The sequence below is a fragment of the Caretta caretta genome, chromosome 7, assembly GCF_965140235.1.
Source record: "Caretta caretta isolate rCarCar2 chromosome 7, rCarCar1.hap1, whole genome shotgun sequence".
NCBI lineage: Eukaryota > Metazoa > Chordata > Testudines > Cheloniidae > Caretta > Caretta caretta.
This window is the reverse complement of record NC_134212.1, coordinates 48,725,547-48,747,266: the sequence shown is the minus strand read 5'-3', so window position 1 is coordinate 48,747,266 and position 21,720 is coordinate 48,725,547. Positions and strand designations below refer to the sequence as shown.

Sequence of the window (21,720 nt, the reverse complement as noted above, 5' to 3'; positions counted from 1 at the left end):
GCACTGTTATAGATGGGAAGCTGGAGTTACCCCACAACTTGGGGCTAGCGGGGCGTAGCTAGTTCCTGCGTGCCCATGACCGGCACAGCCTGACCAAGACAGCAGTTCTTTGGGACTCACAGCGGGGGAGCAGTGAGGGGGCTGGCAGGTGTGTTTGCTGCAGGGGGGGACATCCCTAGGTTGTCTCAGTCCTGCAGGTACCTGGGGGAGGGGGCCAGCACAGGGACCCACTCTGTGGAGTCCAATTTCTTCAGCTGCTGGCAGTTCTTCCATAATGAGTCCAAATCAGCCAGGCCGAGTCAGTGCCACCTGGGGTCAGGGCCAGATTAACACAGGGACTTTAGGGGCTGCAGCCCAGGGCCTCGGCCTAAGGGGGACTCCGCAGGCCCATTGGCCGGATGTGGCCCGCTGCTTCTTTTCATCCAGCTGGACACCAGCCCCAGAGCCTCGGCGCCACCCCCATGCTGCAGGGCTGGAATCGTGAGCGCCAGCTCGCCAGCGTGCCCCTAGGCAAGGGGCATTCAGGGAATCTCTGCACGCTGCCCCCACCCCCTGTGCCAGCTCCACAGCTCCCACTGGGTGGGAACCGCAGCCAATGGGAGCTGCTGGAGCAGCACCTGTGGACACGGGCAGCGTGCACCGCACAGACAGGCCTGCCTGGCCCTTCCGCCAAGGAGCTGGGCATGCCAGTCACCTCGGGGAGCAGAGCGGCATGGAGCCAGGGATCCTGCCTTAGCCCTGCTGACCAGGAGCTGCCAGAGGTAGCCACCTCCAGGCCTGAGCCTGCACCCCCTACCCCATCCCAGAGCCTCCTCCTTCACCCAAACTCCCTCCCAGACCCCGCACCTCCACCTGCACCCAAACCCCTGACCCAGCCCTGAGCCCCCTCCTGCACCCAAACTCCCACCCAGAGCCTGCACCCCAACCTCCAAGCCCATCCCTGGCCCCAGCTGGGGCTCCACCCCAATCCCCGGCCCCAGCCCTGAGCCCACTCCCGCACTCCAAACCCCCAGGAGCCCCACAAAATTTAATTGCCCCAGACCCACAGGAGAATTAATTCAGCCCTCCCTGGGATGCTGGGGCAGGGCTTGGGGATGCACATTTCGATGTTAGCCGGCCCCCCAGATCTGTCCCACAAAGATCAGAGCACTTTCTTTGCTGCTGTCCCAGCTCTTCCCAGGCCGGACCCCCGGCCCACGCAGCCCCAGTCATGGGCATCTGCACTTGACTTCGCATCTCCCCAAGGGCTGCCACGTGAAACGCGCCCCAGGAGGGCCGCCCGTAGCGGAAGGGTTAACACAGCTCCGGCCGGCGCGCGGCGTCTGCGGGACTTGTAGTCCGTGCCCCAGGCAGCGGTTGCCCCAGGCGCGGAGCATCATGGGCCTCGTAGTCCCGAGAGCCTGTCACAAAGCGCGAGGGCCGTGGCGACTCCACCCCTCGCGGACTGCGCCTCCCAGGGGGCAGCGCGGCGGTGGCGGCGGGCGGGCCCTGCCCTGCCCCGTCCTGTCCTGTCCTGTCCTGCCCGCGAGTGAGGGAAGATGGTGGCGCCGGCGGCTGCCGCGTGGTTCCCCCCTCAGGCAGCGACCGGCCCCGGCCACCCCGAGCCCGCAGAGCGCGCCCGGCCCCGCACCGCCCCCTGAGAGCGCCCGGCCCGGCCCTGCCCGCCATGCCCCGCTCCCGCCGGGCGCACGCGACCCGGAGGGGCGGCCGCGGTGAGTCACCGTAGGGGTGGGGGGTGGCTGTGGGGTGGAGGTGGCAGGAGAGGGGGTGCCCAGGGGTGGAGCCGGCCGGCCGGGTTACCTTGTAGGGAGGGGCAGGCTGGGTGGGACGCGCTCAGGCTCTGCCAGCTCCTGCCTTAGGCCTTTCCAGGCAGGGCTGCGTGGCCTTCTGTACACTCCCCTCAAACAGATCTATAGGCTGCTGCCCTCCCCCTCCCATGACCCCACTCCCGGCCGTAGTTCTGGCCTGGGCTGCACGTGGTCTTACCGAACTCACTGCTCAGCCTGAGGGTGGGGTGACTGGGAATGGGGGAAGCACTTTGGGGCAGGGGCTGTCATTTCAGTCTGTGTTTGTGCAGCGCCTGTCACAGGGAGGGCTTGGTCTGTGCCTGGGACTTGTAGGTGCTTCCAGAATAAAATGCCGTTATCCTCAATGTACGGAGACTGTGGTCTGGTTTACACCTAAAACTGAGGTCGATGTAGTTATGGTGCACAGGGGTGTGAAAAATCCAGCTGTGCCAACCTAAACCCCCCAGTGTAGACACGGCTAGGTTAACAAAAGAATGCTTCCATCTCTCAGGGAGGTGGAGTTACTACAGCATAGGGGAAATCCACTTCTCTTCACTGCAACCTGCATTGACATTACTAGTTCCTGTAGCGGTGATATGGCTTAAATGACTGACATGGAATCTGTGGAGGAACAGCAACTTGAACCTAGGTCTCCCAAATCTCTCACTAGCACCCTGTCCGCTAGACCCTGTCCATCCTTCCTCTCATTGTGGTTGACTGAACTCTCCTTAGCTGAACAAATCTTGCCTTTCCTAGTCATTTAGGGACCTGTGAATTGAAACAGCAGGTGCAAATACACTTCATTCTGTGTGCAGTTCTGTTGCTGTTTTGTGCATTGACTGTCCCCTTGTGGTGATACTTGGTCAGGGCATCTGTTTAAAAATGTTTAATTGAATGATACATTTACAGGGTGCTCAAACTTTGACGAAGTACTAAAAATATAAATCCAACAGCAAAATAATGCTTTTGGACTTTTAAGATTAAATTTGGGGGCAGTGGTATGCCTGCGAAATCAGGGCAGCTCAGGATCATCTTCAATATTGCTTTTCAGTCTGTGAAGACTACAGATTCCAGCGTGCATGTTCCGCTGTAATCAAAGCACCTAGAAGTGTAGTTGGCAAACAGCACCTCCTATTAAAGATGGGGGCAGCTGGGATCTGCTTCCTTCTCCCAAATTAGGTACATACTTTCTGCCAAAATGGAGCCCTCAAATGTGTATTTAAAAAAAAAAAAAAAAAAGTTTGGGAACTGAATCTAGTTTTAAAGGTGAACAACAAGGGGGAAAATTGAAGTAAGTGGAGATATGTCCCATGTGCTCCCACTAACAAAGCTTAGAGGGGGGGAAGATTTCAGCACAGGAGGAAAAAAATTAGACTCCTACGGAAGTTCTGGATTCAGTAGAGAAGGCCCAGAATATATCCATGGTTGTGTGGGACTTAAAGTGGCTCTGGCTTCATGCGTCTTAAACTGGGAAGAACAGGAGGATGTTCCAGATTTAACATTTAAGATTTAAAACATTTAAAGGATTACCTTGAATTTTTGAAACTAACTTAAAATCCCAGTTTCTGATAGTCTTCTTTAGATAGTAATGCCTACGCTTTTGTCTAATTTCCTCTCTTTTAAAAAATGGAATGGTTAATTTGCTCAGCTTGCTGCTTCTGTTCAAGGCCTTTTCAGCAGGGGAGAAACTGATTATATATGGGAAACAGAAACTGACTAGTGCCGTCAAATGCGCAAAGTACACTGTGGTAAATAGAGAATTTATTCTTTCTCATTTCATTTTTAGTCATATTATTTGGGTTATGGTAGCGTCTTAGAGATCAGTCACGGACCAAGTCCCGTTGCGCTAGGCATTTTAGTAACACAAACAAAAAAGCCTTTCTCTGCATCTTTTGTGTTTGTAACTATATAATCGGTTAACAAAAAAGTTGACAGGAATGTGACTTTTTTTCAAGTTGACAGTGTCTTTTTAAATCTTATTTCTATGCTGAAATCCCTCTTTGAAAGGCACATTTCTGTTTTATCTATCTCCATTTTCACTTTCCAGTTCACTCTTAATCTTGTTCCTAAGCAGCATTCTTGCATGAAAGGATACTAAAAGTAGGGTACGTTCTGTCAGCCTATGTCTGAACTAAAAGGAAGCAATGTGTCTGTTACCTAGCTTATGCTTGCTAGCTACTGGAGTCTTCTGATACCTGGGTGCAAACAGGAAGAGCTTCCAGGTGGGAATTTGTCGCGGTTGTTATACAAAGCTGTAGCTCTTTTGCAACCCACACTTGTTCTGCTATTTCTGTGCGTGCATTTCCTCTGAAATCCTGTACTCCATCTCCTCTCCATTTCATGTTCTTTGCTGCTAGTGAACTGCCCACAATGAGATTTATGCTGTATGCCATGCGAAAGTAGCCTGTTTCTGCCTCAGGTAGCTAGCTTAGCATTGGGAAGGCACTGAAGACAGGACATGCTGTGAGGTCCAGAGGAGGGAGCAGACATACCTGGATGTATTTTTTCAATATCCGTAAAATGCAGTAGTAAAACTTCTCACTTAGAGACAAATGTTTGAGTGGACAAATCACGGAAGCTGTTACTGTCAGTCTGCAGTTCAGTGACTGCTGGGGAATGCATTGCTAGCCCTGTTTCTGTTCTTTGCGGACCACGTCATAGTTGGCGTTATGGGGGAATCTTCAGCAAGGTTATTGCAAAGGGAACAACTTCACTAAGTGGGATATATTTTACACTGCGGTGTCCCTGACCCAGCCTGGAACTTTCCATTCTTCACAGCTGTAAGAGAGGCATGCCGAGCATGTCTCTTCTGCAGGTGTGTTGGATGAGTGCACTTTCACGCATGCAGCTGTTTGCAGTACTCCAAATACACGCAGCTGCAATTGTGCCAGACTGCTGTTTGCTTACAGACTTGGAAGCCAGTGCTGTGCAAACACTTGTTTGGTGTCCTGGGCATTGTAGGATCACCTGGAAGGTCTGGCTGATGTGGATCTATCCCAAACCACGGAAAGCCCCTGCCTATGGTGCAGGTTATTCTTTAGGTTGCGGTAGCACCTGGATGTGCATGGCACTCTCCAAACAACCAGTTTAAGCAACTGTGCTCAACAGAGATGTGAGACACTCCCCTACCAAAGCTGGATTTGAACGTGGTATTCTCTAAGATGGATATAACATGGTTTTAAATGTTTGCAATGTGTAAACAAAGGCTATTAACCAGGGCTGGAGTAATTTTCTAGGCACTTATTAGCCAAAGGGTTAAATCTAATATCCAGAGAGCAATGCAAAAGATGAGGGTGCAGGATAAGATCTGGGGGCTGGTTTTGCTGAAATCCACAGCAGGGCACCCTTTGCCTGTGCTGCTAGGAATGGGCTGTTTCTGGACTCTGCTCAGGCAGCCCCATCTTGGTGTGGCTGGTGGCCATTTGGCTAGAAGCCATTTTACAGAGACTTCCTTCTGAGGATCTCAGAATGCAAATCTGTTAATAGAAGGTGGGTCCATGCACGCCTGGCTGTGGTGAAAGAGGGGGGTTGCAAAGGGGGCTTCTCTCTTCCTCCCCTGCTTGGGAGGTGTGAGAGATAGATGCTGAGAAGTGGGGTGAGCCTTGCCATGTGTCAGGGTGTATCATTAGACAATACAGAGCTGTCTTTATTGCTCGCCTGACAGAGCTCCCTGTACTGCTACTTGGCATTGGCATGAGTGGCAAATTGCAGGCACTTAACCACAACAGCAACTAGCTGAGCATGTAAAAGTTCGCCAGTGTGCTCTGCAGAGCTCCATGTAGAAGGTTGCATGGGGTGGGCTGTTCTTGGGAGCGGATCTGAGCCCCATCCTGCTCCGCATGTCTCTCACCTGCCCAGGGGGCTCGGGACAGGTTTTGTATCTCCGTTAGGTTTGAAAGGCCCATAACCCCCACGTGCCCTGTTGTGAGGGACTTGCTGACTCGGCTTCCCAAAGATCCCAAACTGCTGCTTTTCCCCCTGGCCACTGCATTGTGCGGCACCCTGCTGGCAAGCTCCAGGGGGAGGGATCTCTGAGAGGGCAGGCTGTGTGCTCAGCATTACACTTTCATCTCTCTGCCAATCCGGCTCAGGCATTCAGTGCCACGCTGTTCTCACAGCAGGCATGGAGCCTGAAGAACATTAACCCTTCAGAAACATGTCCCTGGCGCTCTGCTTGCTGTGATGAATAGGATTCGATATACCAGCTGCCTTCTGGTCTTAATCCTTGTGCCTTAGCAAAGAGGCTAAAAATAAAACCCAAAGGTTTGTCCCAGTTCCCCTTCCCTAGCATCCTTCTGCCTCAGCCCTGTGCCCCAGTCCCTGTTCCCCTTCTCTCTCCTGCACCCCAATCCAGGCATCTCCCCCTCCCCCCCCAACTCCAGCACCCCTCTGCTCTACCTCTGACCTCTTTTGGCAGTGCTTAGTTGGGTCGCTGTAACTTAATGTGGTGCTGTTTTGTTCTGGTTATAGCAGCAGAGCCCTTGGCTCTCTTCCCACAAAGCTTGTCCGCTTCTGTGTGGAGTTATGTAAGGTGAGCCTGACTCTGTTTACCACTCAGCTCAGCATTTTTGTGCTGCATCAGCACACAGTTTCCAGGGCCTGTGTGCCTCTGGCCTTGCTGGGAGGGTGCCACCCGATGCAGTCTGTGGATGTGCCACGCCCCCACTATGGGTGCCCGCTTGGGTTAAAGGCTCACTCCATGCAGTTCTCCAGAAGGGTTCCTCCAAACTACCCTTTAATATGTGTATAGTGCTGCTTCTCCCAGTGATCCCAAAGTGCAGTCACGGGTACCACCACTGACCTGCGTATGGGGGGAGGGGTGCAGGCAAACCCTTCACGCAGTGTTCTCTGCCTGGCCTCCTTCCAGCTTCTTCTGAAGTGCTGGGCTTTAAAGAGCAGGCAGCTGTGTGCTGAGCTGGCGCTGGCTGGTTTAACACTGAAAGTGGCATTAAATTGTTTCTGTTTTGACAAAGTTCCCAGCTGTGAGCAATGTCCCCCCTCCCCCAAGCCAGGCCTCAAGTGGGGAGGGGCAATGGGGCAGTCTGAAGGGGGGTGGATCCAGATTGCCCTTGGGGGAATACTGAGGCTAGTTCAGTCTGCACTGGACTGGGCTTTCAGAGATCGCAGCTGTTTCAGGAAGAGATGCATTTGGAGGCTACCTGTGACGTCTCCAGCTGGTTTAGCCCCTGGAGCATCCTCGCTCTGATGTCCAGCTTTCTGTAGGGTCCGTGTCTTTGGCCAGTATGGCTTGCACTCTTCACCACTCCCTCCCGTGGGGTGTGAGGGAGGACAGTTGGCTCTGTGAGCTTACGTGATTAAGACACTTATCTCTCCACGGCAGCTGCTGGGTTCCTGTTGCTGCCCAGTGTGTCGCTGAGTTCCCCCATCGAAACTGCATGCACCCCTTCTCCAAAGCACCCGGTCTCTGGTGCTGTCATGCCCCAGGGCCGGCTGCAACCCAAGCTGCCTAGCCGACTCCTCCAGGACACAACCCTGCGTGGGGAGCACCGATTCAATGGCTGCATGCCGCCTCACAGGCAGAGAGGAAGGCCAGGTGTGGGCACTTAATCCTGGACTTCCCTGGCCTTCAGCACCCGGCTCCATCAACACTCCTGCTGCCTCTCGCACTGGCATCCCTCCCCCTCGTGCTCAGAGGCTGCTCTGGGTCAGCTCAGCCATTCGTGATCCTGCTGGCCTGTTGCTTGTGCTTGGCATGCAGAGTAACTGGTGCTGCTTGTTGTTCATGAGCTAACTTCAGCGTGTAGTCAGTGTGCTTGGTGCTCCACAAACCATGAATGGGCCCTGCCCCAAGGAACTTGCAATCAAAGCCAAAAAGGGGGAAGATGGATTGGACTGGGAAGATTGGGATGGACTGAACTCTTAATAGCCACATACCAAGGGAACTGATGGGCAGGATCCCCTGGGAGAATGACATGAGGGAGAAAGGAGTCCAGGGGAGCTGGCTGTATTTTAAAGAATCCTTATTGCGGTTACAGGAACAAACCATCCTGATGTATAGAAAGAATAGTAAATATGGCAGGCGACCAGCTTAGCTTATCAGTGAAATCTTTGCTGATCTTAAACACAAAAAAGCAGCTTACAAGAAATGGAAGATTGGACAAATGACCAGGGAGGAGTATAAAAATATTGCTCGGGCATGCAGGAGTGAAATCAGGAAGGCCAAATCACACTTGGAGTTGCAGCTAGCGAGAGATGTTAAGAGTAACAAGAAGGGTTTCTTCAGGTATGTTAGCAACAAGAAGAAAGTCAAGGGAAGTGTGGGCCCCTTACTGAATGAGGGAGGCAACCTAGTGACAGAGGATGTGGAAAAAGCTAATGTACTCAGTGCTGTTTTTGGCCTCTGTCTTCATGAACAAGGTCCGCTCCCAGACTACTGCACTGGGCAGCACAGTATGGGAAGGAGGTGACCATCCCTCTGTGGAGAAAGAAGTGGTTTGGGACTAATTAGAAAAGCTGGATGAGCACAAGTCCATGGGGCTGGACGTGCTGCATCTGAGAGTGCTAAAGGAGTTGGCGGATGTGATTGCAGAGCCATTGGCCATTATCTTTGAAAACTCATGGCGATCGGGGGAGGTCCCGGACAAATGGAGAAAGGCTAATGTAGTGCCCATCTTTAAAAAAGGGAGAGAGGAGGATCCAGGGAACTACAGGCCAGTCAGCCTCACCTCGGTCCCTGGAAAAATCATGGAGCAGGTCCTCAAGAAATCAATTTTGAAGCACTTAGAAGAGAGGAAAATGATCCGGAACAGTCAGCATGGATTCACCAACAGCAAGTCATGCCTGACTAATCTAATTGCCTTCTATGACGAGATAACTGGCTCTGTGGGTGAGGGGAAAGCAGTGGATGTGTTATTCCTTGACTTTAGCAAAGCTTTTGATACAGTTTCCCACAGTATTCTTGCCAGCAAGTTAAAGTAGTATGGGCTGGATGAATGGACAATAAGATGGATAGAAAACTGGCTAGATCGTCGGGCTCAACAGGTGGTGATCAATGGTTCCATGTCTAGTTGGCAGCCGGTATCAAGCAGAGTTCCCCAAGGGTCGGTCCTGGGGCTGGTTTTGTTCAATATCTTCATTAATGATCTGGAGGATGGCGTGGACTTGCACCCTCAGCAAGTTTGCAGATGACACTAAACTGACAGGAGTGGTAGATAAGCTGGAGGGTAGGGATCGGATACAGAAGGCCCTAGACAAATTAGAGGATTGGGCCAAAAAAAATCTGAGATTCAACAAGGACAGGTGCAGGGTCCTGCACTTAGGACGGAAGAATCCCATGCACCGCTACAGACTAGGGACCGAATGGCTAAGCAGCAGTTCTGCAGAAAAGGACCTAGGGGTTACAGTGGACGAGAAGCTGGATATGAGTCAACAGTGTGCCCTTGTTGCCAAGAAGGCTAACGACATTTCGGGCTGTATATGTAGGAGCATTGCTAGCAGATGGAGGGACGTGATTGTCGTTCTCTGTTCGACACTGGTGAGGCCTCATCTGGAGTACTGTGTCCAGTTTTGGGCCTCACCCTACAAGAAGGATGTGGACAAATTGGAAAGTGTCCAGCGGAGGGCAACAAAAATGATTGGGGGACTGGAACACATGACTTATGAGGAGAGACTGAGGGAACTCGGATTATTTAGTCTGCAGAAGAGAAGAATGAGGGGGGATTTGATAGCCTTCAACTACCTGAAAGGGGGTTCCAGAGAGGATGGATCTAGACTGTTCTCAGTGGTAGCAGATGACAGAACAAGGAGTAATGGTCTCAAGTTGCAGTGGGAGAGGTTTAGGTTGGATATTAGGAAAAACTTTTTCACTAGGAGGGTGATGAAGCACTAGAGTGTGTTACCTAGGGAGGTGGTAGAATCTCGTTCCTTTGAGGTTTTTAAGGTCAGGCTTGACAAAGCCCTGGCTGGGATGATTTAGTTGGGGATTGGTCCTTCTTTGAGCAGGGGGTTGGACTAGATGACCTCCTGAGGTCCCTTCGAACCCTGAAATTCTATGATTCTGTAAAGCTGTCTTGTGGCCAGTCTTGGCTCCTTTCTCTCTCATCTCCTGTGCCTTGTCTCCTTTCCATATGGTGCTGATTATCAGAGGCTCCAGGTCTCCCTTCTTTATCAGCAGGGCATGTCTAAACTGGGGTTGCTAATTTGCCAATATCCTCCCTTGCTATCTGCGTAGACACTTGCTGCTTCCTTATTTGCAGGCTACATATGGTGCAATCTGATATTCCTGTCCCCATCAGTGCTTGTGGCAATAGTAGCAAGGCGTGTGAGTCGCTGAACCCAGCCCTCGGGGCAGACTCGTCACCAGTGGGGATCTAGTTAGCACCCCGAGTCACAGTACAGCTGGCTACAGGCATGTGGCGCCCGCACAGCCTGTTGGGAGGCATGGTGGTTTGTAGGCATACAGCTAGGTCCCTGCCTGGCGGAGCTGGCAGCCTGAGTTGGATGACTCGTGAGTGAGGCTTAATGGGCAGAGGATGGGGAATATGGGAGATCCAGGGGAGTGGAGGGGGAATTGACTAGATCTCCCTTTTGCAAGCTTCCCTGGCATGTTATGTGGGCAAGTTCAGTCTGCCTTTGTACACCTTAAGCTACTGGCAGCTACAGGAAGCTGGGCCAGCTAGCTCAGTGATGGCAGACCCTGAAGGAGGAGGATTATATTTCTTACAGTTGCTGGGGCAGAGTAGGAAGGTGATTAAAGGGGCAAGCGAGGCTCCCCAGGAGTGGAGTGTGGGGCTTTGCTCTCTCTGGAGGCTGCCCCTGTCGACCTAACCCCAGCCCCCTCCCCTTCTGGTTCCCCAGGAGCTCGGAGCAGCGCCAAGGCAGAGTCCCAGGCCAGCGATGATGAGGCAGCCAGTGAAGTACTGAGTCACTACAGCAGCACCAGTGAGAGCACCAGCGTCGCTGAGGAGGGCACCGGTGAGTGAGAGGCAGGGGGCGTGACAGGTGGAGAAGGGCTGGCTAGAACCTGCAGCCAGGCAGGAGCAAACCAAGCACATAGCAACAGAGCGCTCTGTGTCTCACCAGAACCTCCCTTCTCCCCAGCATTTTTTTTTTCCCCTCCCTCCCTCTGGGCCCATAAAAATCAGGGGCAGGCTAAGAAATTCCAGGCCTCGGTTTTGTAAAGGACTTTAACTGATGGCGTGCGAGGGCTTGTCCCAGGCCCAGTCACTCTAGCTGACCATGGAGCTGCCTCCAGGTCGGCCCTGCAGGGTCAGTGGTTCTGATCAGGTGTACGAAGCACAGGGCCAGGTGGCACAGCTGCTACTCTCCTTCCTGGGACCGGATGTGGGGGTTGGCACTGGGGCCTGAGGTGGGAAGAATGGGTCCATCTGGCTGCTCGGCATTTGACTCTGGCTGTTGCTTGCAGGGAGCGATGCTGTGGACGAGCAGGCCCAGCAGGAGGAGGTGGAAGACAGACTGAAGGAGTGCATTGACAACGTGACAGACAAGAGGTGAGATGGGGATGGGGATGGCCCATGCCAAGGCTTCCTCCCACTTCTCAGCACTGGCCCTTCCTCGGGGAAAGCACAGGCGTTCAGTGTGCTGCAGCTGTCCTGGGAGCTCTCGCCTCCTCTCTCCCTGCTATGGGTGTCCGTAGGTGCCAGGAGCCCTTTGCTCCTAGTAAGTGCAGCACATGCCAGTGGGCTCAGCCAGACAGGGAAGAGCTTTAAGAGCGTGTCTGGATTTCATCCCCAGCTTTGCTCTGTCCAGCTGGGAGAGGGAAAACTAGTCTGGGAGGCATCTGCAACTTGATGGGAGCCATGGCAGATAGGGTACAAAGGCAGCTCCCCTGGGATCTCATCCTGCACAGCTCCAGGGAAAGTACTTCTGTTCCTGCTCCAGCTGCAGCGAGGCCAGACTGGACAGGACTCCCCTGTGGAGCAACCCTTAGAAGCGTGTCGTCATAGCTAGCACCCCCTTTGCTCCGCAGCCCTGCTGGGCTGGGCACCTCCCTCAAGAAGGGTAAGCTGGCCTTGGAAGGGGTGTGCTCTGCACCCCCTGTTGAGAAGAACCCATTGGGATGGTGACTCACCCTTTTCTCAGGGCTTCCCTGGCTTGGGAGCTTTGTAAGCCCTTTGGGACTGGCCCCAGAATGTCTTCCCTCTCTTTCCTCCCCTCCCCCTGCTGAGCCTGCCTGCCTACAAGGAAGCTGATCTAGGTGATGAGTGGCTGGGGTGGCCCTTGCCAGCTTTTTCAGGTCCCCACCTCCCTCTCAATGTCTAGCTCAGGGTATCTTTTCCAGCACCAGGACCCGACAGGTAGCCCTGGAGAGCTTGCGGCTGGCTTTCTCCTCCAAGACACTCTTTGACTTCTTGCTGGAACGCAGGCTCACGCTCACAGACTCCTTGGAGAAGTGCCTGAAGAAAGGTAAGGCTACCCCTGCCCTTCCAGCCCTGGGAAGGCCCTCCGTAGCGGGGCAAGGGGCTACCATCTTCCCTGCAGATCCGGCCCCTTGGCGTGAAACCAGTCTTTATCTGCAGCCTAGATCTTCTCCTGACCTCAGCAGATCATAGCAGGAACGCCCGCAGACCATCAGCTGCAGGGGGGCGGGGTAAGTAGCAGGAGCAGAGACACCCAAGGGGGACGACCAACAGAACATGCAGTGTCTTGAAACTAAACCTTTGCAAACCCCTTTTGCAAATCTTTTTTTTCTTGCCTGCCAGGGCTCTGTCCTGGCAGGGCTAGCCCCTAATGCAGTATAGTGAATGCAGGAACTAACTCTGCCTTCAGCTTCTACAGTGGGAGCGCCAGTTTCTTCACTCTTCTCTGGGCAGGTTGAAAACCTCAACTCTACCAAATAAATCAGCTTGGCTGAGAGCCCCCCTCCAGTCTCAGGACACCAGCCCGAAGTGCTGAGCAAAGTTCTGCTCTGCCTGCATTGGACATTTGCCTCCATCCAGCAGCTGAGGGGTGTCGATGCACCTCGCTGCGTGTTCCTTGGTTGCATGCACGTGCCCTGTTCTGCTCTGGCGCTTGAGGCAGCCTCCCAAGTAGAGGAAGGGAGAAGATCTTGAGGCTGATGGAAGTTCTCTTCTCCTGCCATGCAGGTAAAGGGGAGGAGCAGTCTCTAGCTGCTAGCGTTCTCACACTACTGTGCCTTCAGATGGGCTCGGGCCCCGAGGGGGAGGAGGTTTTCCGCAGCCTGAAGCCCCTCCTCATCAGCATCCTGACTGACTCCTCGGCCAGCCCCATCGCTCGCCAGAGCGTAAGTAGCAAGTCTCCAGGACACAGGAGCCCAGCTGGGTTCCAGGGGCGCAGAGCAGAGAGTAGCGCTAATGTGCTTTAAAGAGAGCTGTGTGGAGCTGGGTCTCCCTTGCACCTGGGTCTGTCTCGGGTTAGCTCTAGGCTTGTAGCAGGACTGTGGCTGGGTTATCATCACAGAATGTGTGAAACTGACCAGTGGCTGTGGAACTCAGCATTCACTTTCCACCAGTTCCAGCTTCTACAGGGAGGAATTCAGCTGTGGGTGTGATGGGGAGATGTGGCTCTGAGAAAGGTTGAGTGCCAGTCCTGGCTGGGCCAACCTGCTTTTGGACTTGCTCATGCTGAGCCTGCAGACCTGGCCCCTTGGAGAATGGACCAGACTCAATACTATGTCAGGGGACAGGCTGGGACAGGGTCCTCTCTCCCCTGAATCCTCGTTCTCTTCCCATCTCTGCTCTGTCGGTGGTCTCATCTGCAAGGCTGGCTCCGTGATCCAGGGCGTGGGAGGGTACTCTCCAGAACTGAGAAGTGGAGGCCTGACCTTCCCCTCTGTCCAACCCGCCTGGATCCATGGACAGGGGCTAGAGGAATCCAAGCAGGCGGACCAGCCCCAGGGATGCAGAGACAGGAGGCCTCCCTCCTGAGCCCCCGTGTGCACAGTCCCTCAGGCCAGCAGGGCAGCACCCCAACCCCTGCTCTGCTAGGAATCAGACTGCAGCTTGCCCCGGTCACGGGGTGCCAAGGCTCCTGACCACATTGGCAGCGCTGAATCCTTAGCGTCATGTGCCATGGGGTGCGGCTTTGGAACGTACTGGTGTAACAGCCACCCTCTTAGCCAGCACCAGGGAATGAACCGGGAGCTGCCACTGCTAAACAAAGTCTCTCCAGCTTGGACTGAAGATCCAGGGCTCCCTAGCTGGGCTGTAATACTCATAGCTTCTCCCCGACCCTTCGAGGTGGCACCCCCCACTTTGAGCAGTGCTGCTTGTGTGCTCCCACAAGGAGAACAGCCTCGACCTTACTGACTTAGAGCAGTTCAGTGTGAGCCCAGTTTCCCGGGCCCTATGGGATCACGCAACCCGACTGCCCCACTCGGCCTACTCCCTGCCATGCTCAGAGGCCAGGGATTGACTGGGCCTGGGAGACTGTACCACTGTCTTGCCCATAGACAGGTCCCTGCAGGGCACAGGTGGCGTAACACTGGCAGGCAGCATGAGGGCAGCTTGCCCTGCCTTGTGCCTGCATTGTGCAGAGAGAGCTCCTAGGCTGGCCACCAGCAGGAAATCACCCCAACACAGTCTGCTTCTGCTCTGTGCCCCCTGCTTCCTGCCAGTGTGGGGCACACAAAGAGCCATGGAGGCCAGGAGCAGGCCAGATCAGCCAGCACAATCCCCAGTATGAACAGAGGGCTTCCTGGCCATTTCCCACAGGAGGGGAGGCGCCCAAGCATAGTCTTAGAGCAAAGGCACCTGTGTTAGCTCGTGGCGCTGGAGGATTTTTCCAGAGGAGTGGCTTGGAAGGAATTAGGCACTGGGATCTAGGGGTAGGGATTGGCCCTGCATTACTTCCATAACCCGTTCCTCTTCCTGTCTAGTGTGCCACGGCCCTGGGCATGTGCTGCTACATTGCTGCTGCGGATGTGGAGGTAACTATGCCGCGGGCTAGCACCCAACGGGTGCTTTAAATGGAAAAGCTAGGGAAGGCTGCTCAGCCCCAGTAGGGTCTGGTGTCCCCTTCCTTTCCCACCCCAGAGCCAGATGCACCGAACCACCACTGCCACCATCTCGCGGGGTGCAGCAGTTGCTACTGCTCATCACATGGCTGCTTCAGAGAAGGTGGTCTTAACCCTCCTCGTCTGCAGTGCTATCGTACCAGCCTGGGGGTCCTGCCTGGCTGCTGTCCCTGCCCTGGAACTGTCCAGTTCACTAGTCACTAGCTGTGCCCTTGGCTTGTTTGGTCCCACCTGGCTCTGCCTAGTTGGATGATGGGATGTTCCCCTCCAGTGTGGGAGGGGCTGTGATCCTCATGCTGTTACCAGAGCAGCTGTTCAGAGGAGAGCAGAGTCCTGCCCCTCATGATCAGACCCACCCGTGGGAGGGACCCAGGGAACTGGCTGCCATGTCGCATAGGATCCGGGAGTCTTCAGCCCTCTTCTACACGTCCTTGCACCTCCAGCTACTGCCAGTATCCCCAGGCAGCCAGTCTCTGCGGCTGGTTCTTCATCCATGACCAGGGCAATGTGGAAGCACCAAGAGACACCCCCACCCCCAGCAGCTCATGACAGGGAGTTCCTCTGGCACAGAACCTGGAGCTTCTCTGGATAACAGGCTGCTTCTGGGTTGGGCAGTCAACACACAGTCAACCTGTGGAACTCCTTGCCAGAGGATGTTGCGAAGGCCAAGACCATAACCGGGTTCAAAAGAGAACTAGATAAAATCATGGAGGATAGGTTCTGCTATTAGCCAGGATGGGCAGAAATGGTGTCCCTAGCCTCTGTTTGCCAGAAGCTGGGAATGGGCAACAGGAGATGGATCACTTGATGATTACCTGTTCTGTTCATTCCCTCTGGGGCACCTGGCAACTGACCACTATCGGAAGACAGGATACTGGGCTAGATGGACCTTTGGTCTGACCCAGTAGGACCATTCTTATGGGCAGACCCCAAATGTGTTGACCTGGTTGACGTGCTCTCATCAGAGGCTGCTGGGGCTCATTCCTGCCCTCCGATTCCCCTGGCTGTGTAACTCCCTGGTGCGCTCACACTCTCTCCTGCCCTAGGATCTGGTTTCCTGTCTCACGTGCCTGGAGGGCATCTTTGGCACTTCCTGCCTGGAGGAGGGCAGCTCTGTCCCCACCCACCACAGCCCCCTGCTTCAAACTTTGCACTGCAACTCCCTCCAGTCCTGGTCCCTGCTCCTTACCATCTGCCCCAGCTCCCAGATCAAGAAGATCCTGGACAAGTGAGTGACTTGACAGTGCTAAGGAGCTAGATGTGAGCAGGGAGTGAGCTGCCATTTGACCCTTTCATGACAAGGGTTCAGAGGGCAATGCATGTCCTGTTGCACCAGCTGGGTGGCAGGGGGTTGGACTCTGGGGCTGACTGATCGGAGAAGTATCCCATCCATTGTATGGGGTGGGAGCTAGCCCAGACTCCAGCACTGGCCAGGTCAGTCCCCATTGTGGCTGGCAAGTAGCACAGGAGTGTGCTAGCTGCTCTCCATAGGAAGTGTGGCAGGCCGGCTCCCCTGCTCTGTCTCCACGCCCTCCTGCCTGAGCAAGGCCCAGGAGGGTCTCCCCTGGCTGCCCATTGCCCTCTGAGATGCCCAGGCGAGCGCAGCGTATCTGGTGCTGGCTCAGCCTTGATTCCCTGGCTCTCCTCCTGCAGTCACCTGCTCAAGCTGCCGCTGCTGCTGTCCAGCGACAACGTCCACCTGCGGATTGTGGCGGGCGAGACCATCGCGCTGCTCTTCGAGCTGGCCCATGAGCTGGAGGTACGTCTCAGGGTGCTGCTGGGGCTCAGACAGGCTCAGTGCTACGTGGGGCGCGAACCCTCAGCTGTGGTGTGTCTGCCTCGAGTTGGTGGCCAGCTCCGTGCTGCAGTAGCGAGGAGCAGAGGAGGCTGGCTGTCTCGAAGCCTGCCCAGGGCCCCTGCTGTAAAGGGGCTGGCTTGCTCTCACCTCTTGCTGTTTCCTTTCCCTATGCTCCTGGCAGGGTCCCTGTTCTGTCCCCTGCTGCCATGATCCACATCACTGGCAAGGGATGCCCAGGGGCACGGGCTGGTTATGTGTTCAGTTGGTGGTGTCCATTGGGAAGACTGGCAGTAGGACCTGCTCCCCCACTAGAGAGCCCTCCCAGCCCAGCTGCCCCTATCCAGAGAAACCCTAGCTAGGCTCCAGGTTAACCCCCGCCTAGCACTCCAGCCATGGCTAATCCCTGTTCTCTGCCAGGCTTCCAGCTGTGGGGTGAATTCCAAGCAGGCTGCTCATCACCTCCCCAACCTCGTTCCCTCCCACACAGGAGGAGTTCTTCTATGAGGACATGGACCTGCTGTGCACCAATCTCAAAGCCCTGGCCACCGACAGCAACAAGTACCGGGCCAAGACGGACAGACGCAAGCAGCGCTCTATCTTCCGCGATGTGCTGCACTTCATCGAGGTGCTCGCTAATCCCTGCCAGCCCTAGAGAAGCCTCACTGACGGGGAGGGGAGTGTGGGCGCTAGAACCGGGCATGCCCATGGCAGAGGCCAGCCTGGGTCCTGCTAACAGGCTGCTTGGCAGGGTTCTCTGTTGGGATACAAAGCTCTAGGCCCCTTCAGCCTGTTACTGCCCCAGCCCTGACTGCATGTCCCAGCTGGCACCTCGCTGGGATCTCTCTGGGGGTGGAATCATGCCATCTTGAGGTGACTCCAGACCAGTTACCCTGCCCCAGTGGGGCAGGAGGTGTAGCCTGCAAAGGGCTCAGTCACTAAGGACTTCGAGTGTCTCAGTCCAGCAGTGCCCAGTGTGTGACCCACTCAGGTTGCAGGGCTGAGCGTGTATTAGAATGCCAAGGGGTTGGGATGGCCGCCACCAGCCAGTCTCCAGGAATTATGAAATAGTAAGTGGCTGGCAGCTATGTTGGCATCACAGCTGGCCCAAGGCGAGTGTCTTCCGCAGGGCACAGGGGCCTGTGCGTCTGAGGAGAACTGCCAGCTGGCTTATGCCAGCGCACTGTGGGTGAGTCATTAAGCTGGGAGCTGCTGGGCTCATGGGCCCTGCTTTGTCCAGTGGCATTCCCTGGTAGGGGCGGCTCTTTCCCCATGCTCCGTGGATGCATGTCGGATGGGGCGGGGCTCGTGCTCTCCTGGGCTGCCTGGCGAGTCACTAATGCCACCTCCCTGCCCCCAGAACGGCGAGTGCCATGAGGAGACCATCAAGTTTGGCCTGGAGTGCATGTACGTGGACAGCTGGGTCAGGAGGAGAACATACAACGCCTTCAAGGAGGTGCTGGGCTCCGGGGTCAGGCATCACCTACAGGTACTGAACTGGGGGCAGGATGCTGAGAAGGTCTGGCTGGGGGGAGGTGGGATCAGAGACCCTCCCAGGTAAGGGGGAGCGTCTCCTGAACAGGTGCTTGGCTTGCCCCAGGTGGCCGTGTGTAGCGGGAAGCTCGTTGCTGGTGCTGGGTGTGTGGGGAAGCAGCTGCCCCCTCCCTATGAAGGCTGGGGGGCACACCAACAGGTCTCATCTCATGTTGCCCTTAGAACAATGAGCTGCTGCGCGAGATCTTTGACCTGGGGCCTCCACTGGTGCTGGATGCTGCAGCTATCAAAGCCAGTAAGATCTCCCGCTTCGAGAAGGTAAGTCGCTCGGCAACTCGAGCCAGGCCTGTGGTCCCTTTCTGCCTGGCCCCAGCGCCCCCTGCGGTGCTGCCTGTGTCCCAGGAGGTGCTGGGCAGAGCCCTGGTTTGCTTCCCTTCCACCTCACCCGCAGCCCTCCTTGAGGGGGTCACTGAGCCTAGTGGGGAGGCACCAGGGAAGGGCTGGAGAAGGCTGCAGGTAGCTGTGATGGCTGGGGAGGACTCTTCCGGCCCTGCTAAAGCCCATCACTGGCTCCTGCGGCCAGGCTGGGGAGAGCAGAGGGGACAGCTCCCCATTCCAGGCAGAGCTCTCCCCACAAGCCTTTGGGGTCCAGAACCAGGAGTTCCCTTACCACCTGGGGCCAGGATCCCAGGGCTTGTTGGGATTGTGGGTCCAGTCCCAGGAGCTCGGTTAACACGGAACTAGGCCCGCACACCTCCAGGCTGGTGGCCAAAGCACTGGGCTCCCCCAGCCAGTGAGACAGAACCCCACTTGGCTCAAGCAGCTGCTTTCTTCTCTGGTGAGGGGCTGGCCCCCCTCTGATTTCACCGGCTGGAGGGGGGAGGATCTGGTGGAGTGCCCCGTGCAGGGATGTAGAGGGATAATAGGTGGAATACCAGGAAGAAGCCCCCAGCGTTGGCTGAGTAATCTCCCCAGGGAAGGTCTGGGAGCCCCATGGCTGGGGATGTGGAGGGTACCAGCAGAGCTGCCCGTGAGCAACCCTGCTTTGTGCTCTGGGGCCAGCCAGGGTGGGTAGATGGGCCCTAATGGCACAACCTGGTAGTCCTGTCCCTCCCCCTCCAGCTGACTGTTCCCTCTCCTCTCACCCCCAGCACCTGTATAACTCGGCCGCCTTCAAAGCCCGGACGAAAGCCAGGAGCCGCGTGCGCGATAAGCGAGCCGATGTCCTATGACAGAGGCCGCTCTCTCCGCCGCCTCCTGTACAACCCACGGACTGCAGACCCTGACCACTGTGACACAGGGGAGGAGCTGCGGGGTGGGGCGGCCCTCCCAGTTCATCAGCTCCTGCCATGCCCCTCACCCCTAGCCGCGGGGGCTTTTAGATATGTACAGACTTGTATTTAAATGGCGTGGCTGGTGGATCCCAGCGAGACGGCCATGGGCCAGTTTTATTTTTTTAACCAAAAAAATGTAAGTGAGGTTTGGGTGGGGGGGAAGCCCCCCACTTTTAGCTGGTGATTTTAGCCTCCTCTGGCCACCCCCCGCTCCTGCGAGCGCGTTGGGCCATCCAGGTGCTGTCCCATGGAAATGCTGTGAATCAGTGCGCAGGCTGGAGGCACCAGGGAAGGGGGGAGGTGGATTTTCAGGTGAGTGTCTTGTTCTCTCCCCTGCTGTGGGAGCTGTTTGCCTTGGCTGGGTGAAGTGGGAATTGGCAATTGAAGTGGCTTTTGAAATGCTGAGGGTGTGGCATTACTGCAGGGGCTGTTCGCCCTGCCCTCCCCAATACATACATGCTTGCATTGGGCCCCTCCCATGTGCACAGGCCAACCAGCTCTTCCCCCGCCCTTCCAGGAGTCCTGAGCATGGCTCAGGATGTGCCCAAGGGGCCGTGGGCCATCAGCAGCCACTGGTTTGAGAGAAATCCCCAACCAGTGTCAGGATGGAACTAACAGGGCCCCATGGGGGTAGGGTCACTGCTGAGGAGCTGCTGCTCCCCTCAGATGCTCGTTTTTTGTGGGGTGGGGTCTTGGGGTTCATCTCCCATAGCAGGGTGCAGGGAAGGTCAGAGTGTGAAGTGGGGATCGATCGCTTGCCAAGAGGGGTTGATGCAGTCCCTAGTGTGACCAGTGAGGGGGAGATGAGATTCCCCCACCCCCTCCAGGAAGAAGCTGGAGATCTTGGAGCGAGCAGCAGCCTGCTCAGGGCCCTGGGCCCCTGGCTGCTAGAGACGAGGGTGGGATTGTGGGTGATGAAGGCAGAGCCTAGAACTGAGCACTGGAGCGGGCTACCAGCACAGCCGCCCCCTACCCCCCCCACCCCCAGCTCTGTCCCCCTCACACAGATCTCACCCCGAGTAAGCCAGGTCTGACGCAGTCTAATAGTAACTAATGGAGTGTAGTGCCTGGACTAGCCCCAGACCTGTCTGCCCCCCACCCCAAAGCTGAGAGAAACTGAGCTGGTGGGAAAGGTGAAACGCACCATGCTGAGGGAGCAAAGGGCTGCAGTGGGGGCGGGGCAAGCCTTGTAAAGGCTCAATGAGGCACTGCAGGGCTGGGAACTGTGCTCGCTTTAACTGGGCATTGTCTCTTTAAAAATCCCCTTTGGAAGTGATTCTTCCTCTCCCCCTCACTCCGACCCCCCCCCCCCCAAAGAAAACACAGGCAGGCTTAGCGTGACCCTACAGCGTGTGCTGGGAGGGGAGGGCCCCCTGTTTCTGTAGTGCCCCCTCTTGCCTTGCTTGGCAGGTGCTTGCAGGAGGGGGGTAAAAGGCTAGGAACCACACTCCCTCTGCCCTCCCGGATGAAAAATTGCCCCTCTGAAGGCTGCAATTTCACTTTCTTCTGAGCCTTGTTACCTGCCTGTTGGGGTTGGGTCCCCTCCCGCTCCCACTAGCCTCTGCCCAGAGCTGTGGGAATGGGGCCAGCCACCCCTTGCTAGGAAGCATCTCCCCTGGAGTTCTTTGAAGGTGGCTCCCTGCCTGGGGTTGAGGCCTTCCTTATGGTCTCCCTCTGACAGCACAAAGCTGGTCCAGGTGCTCTCTGGCTATGAAGATCACATCAACTTCTCGCCGCTGCTCTGCGGGGCTGGGCTCTGCCATAGTTTGGGGGGGACGCACAAAGAAACCATGCCAGAGGGGGAGGAGAAAGGCAGCAGGGGCAGAGCGAGGTGGGACAGGGCAGTAGCATGGCCCAGCTTGTGCTCTGTATCATGGAGGGATGGGGACTTTGCTATGGGGTGCTCACCTGGGCCACTGGGGTGTTCACCCTATCCTACAGGGCTTCCCTCGAATGGATTGCTGGAGTGGTTTTATAACAGGGTGATTAGCGGAGATCATTAAAAGGCAAATGTCTTGGCTGCCTAGTCTGATTTCAAAAGCGGTAAGTGCAGGGCAGCACCCGCTGCTGGGGAGGGCAGGGAGAGGCGATCAGGGCTTTGGATGTGGGTGGGCCTGCTGGGTTGGGATGGGCTGTTCAGGGCAGGGGTGTGCCCTAGGGCCATCTCTGCAGCTCCTGAGGACATGCTCTGCCTGCAGCAGGGCTGCCTCCCCCATGCAGGAGCCAGGCATTCCCTCCTCCTGTCTGCGTCTGGCAGTGCAGGATGGGACCCTTGTACTTTCCTAGCCCCCTGCCATGCATGCTGGGCCGGTGTCCCCATGGCAGGCTGGGCCGGTGTCCCCATGGCAGCCTCGG

The 21,720-nt window shown here is 56.0% G+C and overlaps 1 protein-coding gene across 3 annotated transcripts; it reads left to right on the top strand.

Annotated features, from left to right (window-relative positions):
* Positions 1-1,498: 1,498 nt before the first annotated feature.
* Positions 1,499-21,383, top strand: IFRD2 (interferon related developmental regulator 2). 3 transcript variants are annotated; one of them, XM_048856081.2, is made up of 12 exons: positions 1,499-1,712; positions 10,605-10,721; positions 11,173-11,257; positions 12,049-12,173; positions 12,854-13,011; positions 14,605-14,655; positions 15,789-15,970; positions 16,396-16,501; positions 17,028-17,165; positions 17,898-18,026; positions 18,254-18,349; positions 19,183-21,383. In XM_048856081.2, the coding sequence occupies exons 1-12, from the start codon at positions 1,667-1,669 to the stop codon at positions 19,261-19,263; spliced, it is 1,314 nt and encodes a 437-aa protein (XP_048712038.1). In that variant the 5' UTR covers positions 1,499-1,666; the 3' UTR covers positions 19,264-21,383. The 3 variants fall into 3 exon arrangements, with proteins under 3 accessions (XP_048712038.1, XP_074986736.1, XP_048712037.1); XM_075130635.1 differs by lacking the exon at positions 1,499-1,712 and adding an exon at positions 3,937-4,009; XM_048856080.2 differs by lacking the exon at positions 1,499-1,712 and adding an exon at positions 10,067-10,254.
* The last annotated feature ends 337 nt before the right edge of the window (positions 21,384-21,720 follow it).

Coding starts and splice junctions, on each gene's coding strand:
- IFRD2 (XM_048856080.2), top strand. CDS start 10,158: ATGTGGCGCCCGCACAGCCTGTTGGGAGGCATGGTGGTTTGTAGGCAT. Junction 11,258..12,048: donor GACAACGTGACAGACAAGAG/GTGAGATGGGGA, acceptor TATCTTTTCCAG/CACCAGGACCCGACAGGTAG. Junction 15,971..16,395: donor ATCAAGAAGATCCTGGACAA/GTGAGTGACTTG, acceptor CTCCTCCTGCAG/TCACCTGCTCAAGCTGCCGC.